This window comes from Trachemys scripta, chromosome 6 (genome assembly GCF_013100865.1).
Source record: "Trachemys scripta elegans isolate TJP31775 chromosome 6, CAS_Tse_1.0, whole genome shotgun sequence".
NCBI lineage: Eukaryota > Metazoa > Chordata > Testudines > Emydidae > Trachemys > Trachemys scripta.
In genome coordinates, this window is record NC_048303.1 from 99,537,278 (window position 1) to 99,547,618 (window position 10,341).

The 10,341-nt window shown below is 41.3% G+C and overlaps 1 protein-coding gene across 2 annotated transcripts in view; it reads right to left on the reverse strand.

Annotated features, from left to right (window-relative positions):
* Positions 1-1,209: 1,209 nt before the first annotated feature.
* Positions 1,210-10,341, reverse strand: part of ACER2 (alkaline ceramidase 2) — a 36,318-nt gene continuing 27,186 nt past the window's right edge. For both annotated transcript variants that reach the window (XM_034773643.1, XM_034773644.1), the window contains exons 5-6: positions 5,489-5,626; positions 1,210-4,765 (exon numbers count right to left, since the gene is read on the reverse strand). In XM_034773643.1, coding sequence (XP_034629534.1) covers positions 4,579-4,765; positions 5,489-5,626 — 325 coding nt within the window. In that variant the 3' untranslated portion in view covers positions 1,210-4,578. The remainder of the gene's footprint in view (positions 4,766-5,488; positions 5,627-10,341) is intronic.

A 10,341-nucleotide genomic window follows, 5' to 3' on the forward strand; every position in this document is an offset into this window, starting at 1 on the left:
TTGTGCTGCCTTCAGAGCTGGGTGGCTGGAGAGCGGCAGCTATCAACTGGACGCCCAGCTCTGGAGGCAGCGCCACGCCAGCAGCAGCGCAGAAGGGTGGCAATACCATACCATGCCACCTTTACTTCTACGTTGCTGCCTTCAAAGCTGGGCGGCCAGAGAGTGGCAGCTTCTGACTGAGGACCCAGCTCTGCAGAAGTAAGGGTGGCATACCATACTATGTGATCCCTATTGGTGGCGGCTCTGCCTTCAGAGCTGGGCTCCCGGCCAGCAGCCACCGCTCTCCAGCTACCCAGCTCTGAAGGCACCATCGCCACCTGCAGCAGCACAGAAGTAAGGGTAGCAGTACCACAACTCTCCCTACAATAACCTTGTGACCTGGCCCACATGTCCTTTTTGGGTTAGGATCCCTACAATTACACCACCATGAAATTTCAGATTTAAATAGCTAAAATAATGAAATTTACGATTTTTTAAATCCTATGACCATGAAATTGACCAAAATGGACCGTGAATTTGGTAGGGCTGTACCCATAGGGCAGTGATGGGAGTCTGACATGACTTACATAGCCCTGGGGGGTCTAAGTTATTCTGGGGGCCGTTTCAGTCCCTGGAGCAGCCAAGGATCAGGATAGTGCAAAGACAGTTAAGGCTGCCTTAATCATCTTCCCCCTAGATTCAGAGTTATCTGCTACACTTCTTAGAGGGGCCACACAAAATCTAACCGCTAGCATGTGATTTGTCAGATGTTCTGCAGCTCCCTCTAATTTCATCTAGTGCTCTGGGCACCCAACACCTCTGAAAATCAAGCCCTATGTGCCTCAAATTGGGCACCCCCCCCCCCAAAAATCAAAGGATGCTGTTGAAAATATGGGCCTCTGGGTATTCCACCTCTACTTGGTTTTTGTTATACTTCTGAAACATAGGGAAATAACTCCCTGCTCCTGCAAACCAATTAGTGTTCTACCATGGATTTTAATGGGAACAGGATTGGACCTGCTTAAAAGAGGTCGTCCCCTCTCCCCCCAGCCTAAATGATATATACTGCAAGGAGAACAGGAGTACTTGTGGCACCTTCGAGACTAACAAATTTATTTGAGCATAAGCTTTCGTGGGCTAAAACCCACTTCATCGGATGCATGTAGTGGAAAATACAGTAGGAGGATATATATATGAAGTGGATTTTAGCCCACGAAAGTTTATGCTCAAATAAATTTGTTAGTCTCTAAGGTGTCACAAGTACTCCTGTTCCTTTTGCGGATACAGACTAACACGGCTGCTACTCTGAAAACTGCAAGGAGAGAGAGAGAAAAAACCCCACTGTAATTTAAGAAGATTGAAAGAGTCACTAATGGGGAAAGAGTTTATGGCTTTAAGGTGTCTGCTTCTCAACTGCCCTGTATCTCATGTGGTCATTGATAGCAGTGCTTTGGTAGCACTTTGCACTGGTGGAAATAACAACACAAGGTGCAGGGCAGTTAAGAATCAGGCTGTGTCTTTTCATCCCCTTAGTCACTAATGATTTTTCCAATTAAACTAACGTGTTCATTGGGGCAGAGTACGATTTGGTTCATACCGTGTTATATTTGTCTTTCCTCTAGAACCATGTTCTAATAAATAGAAGAATGTGTTTATTCTGGCACAGACAGTGGCCCTTGAAATGGGAAGGGCTGATCAATCTAGTGTGACATATCACTTTCTTCAGACTTTGGGGATGCTTCCTCCCTTTGTATTTCTGTAATAAAGAATGCAGTAGCATTTGGGCTGAAATGGTCTATGTTTTTCTACAGGACTATTTGTATCAGACCCTCCAGTGTACAATATTCACTTCACCACAGGCAGATTTTGGCCCTAAGTCTAGCATAGCTGACAAAGGGAGGTACAGCCTCGTATATGGGAACCCTCTGCTGCTGTAGATCCAAGGTAGTGGCTCCTTCACCCTCCTTCCCCTCCCTGCTGTTGGGATACAGGGTTTAGCTGAGGCTTCTCTACACCCAGCTGACTTAAGCTACACCAGGGGGCCAGACCAACATACACCCAGACCAGCACTGGGGGCGCAGATCTTTGCACATCCTCCCTTGCCCCTGCTCCACAAGAGCTGCACCATTCCATAGCAGAGGATCTGGGTTTTCATCTCTCAGTAGCATATTCTCAAGTAAAAACTGTTATAAAGTACATTTCTGTGACCACAGCAGCCAAGTGTAAGAGAATGCTTAAAGTTCCAGGACCCAGTTCTCCTCTTGCTTACACCGGTGTGGTCAGAAGTGACTCCACTGAAACCAATGGAGCCAACACTGATATAAGATAGCAAAGAATCAGGCCCTCAGTATGTGATATTGAAGAGTTGGTTCCACCAAAGAGCTCTGGAACACTTGTCGTAAGTTACCATGCCTTGCTTCCTAAAACCACACAACACACTTCCCATCTAATCCAAATTAAGTGTTAGGTGTTAGAATAAGGTTAAAACAGAAATATCCCTGAGGCTATATACAGACCAAAATCTAGGTAACATTCACAACTCCCAAATTCATCCCAAGTAAAGCAATAAAGGCCTCAGCTAACTGGAAAAGCATAATTATTACAGCTATAACAATTATTATATTTGCATATTTAACAAACTGGAATAAACTAATGTTGTATGAGCACTTCAGTTTGATTTTTCAAAATATATATTGTAAAACTAAGGATCAACTTTTATCACTGCAAGTAGCAATATATATTTTAAATGGAGGGGAACTTTCTATATTACATTAGAGATTATTTCACATTGGAGCCTAGTATTGGTGACAAAGTAAGATATTGCTTAGAAGTTAAATATTTTAGAGAGGCAGGTCATAACCAGAACCTCAAATCCAATTCCTTGAAGCCCCACCCCTAGTTTTGGTATTGATTTGAATCTCAAACAGTAAGGTCCTTCTCTCTCAAGAACAGCTGATCACAATAGTTAAAGATGGTAGAAGTCTCAGAAAATCAGTGACTCCTTCCTTGCATCATTTTGTCCTAAAAACTTGTGAAAACAGCTTGCAATATTTCAGTGCAAGTGACTTTCAACCATAGCCCTAACTAGGAGTCAAAACCAAACAGCAGCCTTAAAACCAAACTGGATTCAGATACAACCCCTTTGGACTGTCCCTAATGTTTTACAAGACAGGTTGATACAAATGGCAAAAATTATACCACACATTCCTTCAAAGAATGTAATCATTGAAGTTTTAAACTTCACTGCTTATTGGAAGGACATGCAGGCCCTAAATATGATTTTAAGTTGTCATTTACCTTTACTAAATACAACTACTAGGGCATTAGGATACAACTGCTTCATTTCTACTTGAAAGGCTTTAGTCAGAAACCAACTCTCACCAACTGGACTTGGAGTCTAAGGTTTTGTTTTATTTATTAATAGTTTAATCCAAATTTTAGTGTTAATAGTTTAGGGTGGGATTTTCAAAACTGCTCAGTATTGGCTGAACACTGCTCCCATTGAAGTTATTGGTACAACTCCCATATAATTTTGTGGGAGCAGTTAGGCCAATATCAAATGCTTTTGAAAGTCTCACCCTTTAATCTTTTTTCTCCAGATGTGGTAAAGTTTAAGCCCAGAGATAGAAGGGGATTTTTATAACCATCTTCATATGCTTATTGGGAATATATACATTTTTAAATACGTTTGTAATGGCTACCAGGTTCCGCTACACACCACACAAGCTGATACTCATTAGCATCCTGTAGATAATTTAGCCAAAAGACACCGTCATTCCATTCTGAACTGTTTGAGGAAAACATTAGGAATTTAGGGTTCCTGAATTTCTTATTTGGATTTAAGGCCTGTTCCTTGTCTCACTTACTCTTGTTTTATACCAGTGTAACAATTCTGGGTCCGATTTTCCTTTGTTGCCATCCTCTTCTGCAGCTCTGCTAATGTATTTAGCAACTGGGGAATTTCCCATGCAGTGCAGAGCTGCCACAATGGCTCTACACTACCCCCCTCTGCAGTCCATATGTGGAGACATGACTTTGGAAAAAAACATCGCTGGAATACCACCATGACAACTTATGGCTAAATGCATCCAGGTGCAAATTAAAGTACGCTCAAGATTGCTCTAACGTATACTCGGAGCTGGGCACAGAATAGAGGAGGCACAAAGATGGCTTAAAGGCACCTTTGTCCCCCTCACTGTTCCTTCACTAAATAGAGCTCTGGCAGAACCAACATGAAAAGAGAATCAGTCTCTTACAGTCAGCAGTTTTGGCCAACCTTGAAAAATAGCCTTAACTTTGATATTTGGAAAGAATTACCGGTATACCATGATGGATGCTACATCAAAAACAGAGTGCAAAACAAACCCAACCAGTGTCAATACAGAGTTCTAATATAAATGTTCAGGAGCACCACAATAAACCTTCTGGCCTCCTCTCCAGAAAAGTGAGGAAAGGTCATATTTTACTATGTATTAACAAAACACTTGTGAATACCATATGCATAGAAGTCAGAAAAAACAACCCTAGCCACTACCTTGACCTAAGTACAGTCTGTGATGAAAAAATAAATAGATTGTCCCCTCCACTAGGTGCTTGATTTCATGTAATCTTCACAGGTGATTTCTTATGTGCGCAGAGGAGGGTGACATAGGGGACACCAATGAAAGCCCATTTTTCACTGGGCCAGAACTTTATGACAGGGCCCTGTTCAGGGATCTCGGAGGCAGCATCGAAGTAGGCAAAACAGACACAGCCTAGATAAGCAGCAAGGCAAATGAGAATGTGCCTGAGGAGAATGAAAAACAAAGAAAAAAAATCACGTGGATTCAGTAAAGATATCAAATATATCACCAAGTTTTCAGACTAATCAGTCCCTACCCTTTTCTCCTGTCCCTCCTGAGCCTGGATAGTGTCAATCCCTGTCCTCTTAGGACTAACAAGATGTAGCATATAGATAACTATACTACAAATATGCAATGAATTGTAGCATTCTTGGTCCAAACTTGATGACCTTTGAATATGCTGCAAAAGACACTTACACAGAGTTTGGGGAAGAACGTTGAGAGTATGGTCTTGAATAAAAGGGACTTTTGCTCACAGGTGGATAGGTGTGAAGGAGTGAGCTCTGACCTTCCTTGTCTACCTGTCTGCTGTCATGGCTTTTTTTAAGGATGCAGAGATTTGTCACCTCTCAGACCCATTGTTTCAGACTGATAAGATTGCATTGGTTTACACTTGGAAGGTTATTTCAGCATTTGTAAAGCCTAGAAACTTAGTTTTCATTAAAAGTGAAGTTAGAGTCTGCAGAAACTAAATAGACCAGGAGGGCACATATATCTATCAAGTGGATGGGATGTGTGAACACTACTGGTTGGGAGTCTTACTAGTAAAGCTGATCATCATGGTGACAGGAACAACAGACAATGCACAAGACAGCCTACGTGCATACATCTGTATTAAGGGCTTCTTTTCTTTAAATGAAACAACAGAGTTTACACACAGTACTTACCATACACAGTGCAAATACGGAAAGTTAAATGAAGACCAGATCTCACAAAATGCTTTGTCACTGATCCAGCAGAAAAGTGCTAACATCCACCAAAGACCTGAAAAGAGGCCCAGCTTGTACACACGCAAATTTTCACACCTAAAAAGTGACATAAGGAAGGGAAGAAAAGCCATTATTAGTCACTATGCGGTTTGGCTATATTGAGCCTTGGGATGGAATCTGGAATGCTAGGCTGCACACCTTTAAGAAGCCTGCAGCTGCTTTGCACACAGTGCAGCATTCTGAAAAAGTCATATGTTGAGGAGTTTACTTACCATCAATTTGAGCTGCTGTCACAGTCAAAAAAGAGACTATGCAAACAAAACGGCACCTTTACTCAGCAGCTCTGCTCCTGGATACTCTTAATTACTGATGTGCAACTTTTGGACAAAAAAATTGTTTTCACTCCTGTTAGGACTACAGCATAAGTAAAAGTTCTGGAAGCCAGAGCTGGAATCCATTTTCCTTCATACATCAGCAACAACCCTAATCCTGCAACAAGAACCATGAGGAAGCAGGAATCTGCCTGCCCAGTTCTCTTTACAAGATAGGGACCTAAATGCCAATTGCAGCATTTTTTTTTTTAAATGGTGATGATGCATGGTAAACATTAGGGAAAAAAATTATTCTTTTTACAGTATTTGTCAACTGAGCAAAATTGATTTGGAGTCATTGAAAGACAATAAACATGGAACCCACCTATGTCATTATGAGCAAGAGTCACTTTCCAGACAAGAACTACACTTGAATTCTTTGGTTTTTAATATTTTTTTTTAAGATCAAGATTTTAATTAATTAGCACCCATATAAGTGAAAGGTTTGGTGTCAAAACTTGAAACACACAAAACACACTCTGTCTTAAGGAAAGAACAAATATTTAAGCAAAACTTTTACCATTTTAAACACAGAGGAGTTTTTCTGATTGTTAGAGACAGTGGTAAAGCTGATGGAAACTGATTACAAGTCTTTGGCATTGGGGTCCATTACTAGCCTTGCCAAATATACTCACACTGGAGTATAGTTTTCAAGAACTGGTTAAATACAACGTGGTCCCAGCCACACTGTTAGAACACAACGGAGAGGTAGCTGAATTTTTAAAATTCTGTTATCAAAACATTTCTTTGGGTTTAGAATTTGAGTAAAAGTTTGTTTCGACATCATCTAAATTTTGGGCCAAATTTTCACTTGCCCCTTCGATATAGCAAACATTTTTAAAAATTATATAACTATGAAGAATGATATGCTTTCCGGGGGTGGGGGTGGGGGTGGGGGGTGGAGGAGGACTAGCTGTTTTTTTCTACACATTATTAATTTAAAGTAATCTACAGTTCCAAATGATGCTAACCCAAAAGTTTAAACATCCCCAAAGGCTTTGACAAGAACAGTTTAGCTGATGTTGCATGCTTCTGAACCTCAGAAACAAAATTCCCAATCTAGCTTAAGCTGGAGTTTGACTATGGATGGGGGAAACAAACCTGTGCATATACAATAGTTCCTGCTGTGGAGGGAAAAGAGCCATCTGTTGTGGCCATAAGCAGCTTGGCCTGTAGTTGATGAGCTCTGCCCTCCCAAGCACATGCCAATGTATGTACAGGGAATTATCTTAGGCTGCCAGGCCTGTAAAGTAAGAATACTCTTTTTTTTAATGTAATGAAATTTGTTCACCTCAATTTTGGGGGGATACTGAATTCTGTGGGCTCCATAGTTTTGCTCAGGAGTCTAGATTCCTTGTGACATTAAATGTTACTTAGCCAATGAGAGAGTTCAGTACAGGAGTTATACAATATGAGGTCTCTTGGGACATGACCTTTTTCTTATATTCTGTGTAGGATGAAGTGTGGTTTGGCTTTGTTGGTCTTTCTACAAAAAAGAAAATTATGCTTCTGGTTTTTGTTTTTAAATTGGGTGGATTTTCCTGGGGCCCAATCTGTAAACACCGCCAAGAGTAGTTCTTACTATTGGTCAAAAACCATTGGTCAAAAACCACTCTCAGCAGGATTTCAGTCCCTTTTCTTCAAGGTTGCATTTTATTTCATAGCGAGAAAACAGTTCAGCATAAGTCCCCTTATAAACCTGGTCCCCTGCCCCGACCTGGAGCTGCCTGCAGGAGCCTGTCTTGCAGATCTCACTCCTCAGACTCAATAAAACCTGTGGTATTTCAGGACCAAGGACACAGAGATTTCAGCATAAATCTCAAACATTTATTTATTTGCAACAAAAATAAATATTCTGCTTGTGTTGCAATGAACACTATTATTATTATTATTTGTAATAAGGAAACACCTAGGGACCATGATCCTACAAACACAGGACAAAGAGAGCTTCTGCCCCAAGGAGCTTACAGTCTAAGGGCTTGTCTACACTGGCAATTTTCAGCGCTGCAACTTTCTCGCTCAGGGTGTGAAAAAACATCCCTCTGAGCGCAGCAAGTTTCAGTGCTGTAAAGCGCCAGTGTAAACAGTGCACCAGCGCTGGGAGTCGCGCTCCCAGCGCTGGTAGCTATGCCTCTTGTGGAGGTGGTTTTTTTAGAGTGCTGGGAGAGCTCTCTCCCAGTGCTCTGCCGTGACCACACAAGCCACGTTAAAGCGTTGCCAGTGTAGACTAGCCCTAAGTAACCCTGTCGTTTTATGACTGATTGCAGTACATACAAGTAAAAATTCCTGGTCTCACACACAAGTTTGTCACCCTCAATTTTGAAATTCCAGCGTGACAACTGAGGGAATTCTGAGTGGTTTCCAACATCTGTCATTACCTGTTTGGATTTGAAAGCAGAAGACATCACAGAGGCCAGAAGCCCTCTCCCTCTATTGCTGCCATGACAACCTTAACTCTATATCCTGGCACAAATTCATTACAACTTCTTCTTACATAATATAATCTCAGCTCACTCTGTATTGAGAGGGGGAATAGAAGGACTGGCAGGAGCACAGGGTCTCCAGCCCATATGTGGAGGTTGGGCAGAGTTGTGACTGGTACTGGAATCTTAAAAAAAGAGGAGAATTTTCTTTTTTTTTTTCCCCAATGTATAAATTCTCAAGCTTATATTTGCATAAGCAAATATTCAAAACAAAAAAATATACAAAAAACACTTTACTGGGTGACAGCTTTCTAAAGATGTAGCTACAGTGATACAACATCTGAGTTTGCAAATTCAAGATTTAGTAAGATATTTTTCCATCAAAAGACACCAAAGATTCTTTTTACTATTAAAATTATTCTGCTTCATTTGAATTTTTAACGTGCATTTGGGATTAGGCTGTGGACTTCTTTATTAACAGGCATAAGGTTTGGCAGTGAATTCCTTTATAGCCTATAGATTAGCAACAGAAAACCTACCATGCTGCATAATCTTGTTCATAGGATTTCCTCTTGCATTCTTTTGCACATTAGTTTTAGGGTCTCACATTTCCTTTTTAAAGCCATCTATAAATAATCTGCCATTCAAAATGATTACAACTTCTCTGTTTGTACATAAAGGACTTCATGCTTCCACTGCCAGCTTTCTGTGTTGCTGTTATGTTCTGTTTGTTTCACAAGAAGTATATCAATATAAAGTGATTTTCCCAACAGAACAACACCTATATGGCTGCCACTGAAATTATTACTGCATGTAGAATGCAAACCAGGATAGATTTTAAAAAAGGCTGAATTCTCTGATCTGGCTGATGATCAAAACAAATCCAGAGGAGAGGGGGCAGGACATAAAGGTAGCTTTACGCATTTTGTATGCTAGCTACAATATGAAATAACAGATTTCTTCTGTAGTGCTTTTTTCCACTTCAAGGTTAAATAGTTGTAATAAAGCATCAGAAAAGGGCAAAGAGATTTTTCATCTGCATATGCAGAGGCATCCCGTCAAAGGCAGGGACACAGAGTTTTTCTTTATACTTCCCTAGTGAGACCACACGTGGAATGTTATGTTCAGTGCTGAGCACCCCATTACCAAACAGATATAAAATGCCCCAGGGTCTAAAGAGATTACTTTATTAATACACATGAGAAGCCCAATTCATGACTCATTAATGTCAATGGAAAGATTTTCACTCACTCTAATGTGAGATGGATCAGGTCATACAAGACCAAAAACCCATATTGCCACTATTCATGTACAAATACCTAGGCACTGATGGATATGTATGGATTCGCTGTTTGAACACATAACAAATGGACACATACAAAGGCATGCCAAGCTTTGACATTCTGTTAGCTAAATGGTCATGTGCATGCACACACTCAAAAAAATCAGGTGTTTGTGGTCGTAAGTGTGGAAAGCAAATGCATATGCATAATTGTGCACATTTAACACAGAAAACCTGACCTCAACATGTAGCTGCCTTAAGCAATGGCCATACCTACAAATATTTGAAGGGTGTGATCAGCAAGGAAGGAGAGTAATTGTGCATGCTTCAAAGAGCTTTAAGTAGTGGGATGAGACTGAAAATTTATGCTGAATATCAGAAATTTTTTTTGCTGACAGTGAGATTTAAGACACCCCTAAGGAATGTGGTGGAGACAGTAGTTACAAGATAACATAATGGTTTTGGGATTATTTAAAATTGTTTTTATAAGTCTATAAAATAAATAAGTTAGGGTTACCATACGTCCGGATTTTCCCGGACATGTCCGGCTTTTGGGGGCTCAAATCCCCGTCGGGGGGAAATCCCCAAAAGCCAGGCATGTCCGGGAAAATCGGGAGGGAGGGCTGGGCCGGGGTCGCGGGGCCGGGCCGGGGTCCAAGGGCGCAGTGCCGGGCCGGGGCCGCGGGGTCGGGCCGCCGGGGGGATGCGCTGGGCCGCGGTGCCGGGAGCCGGGGG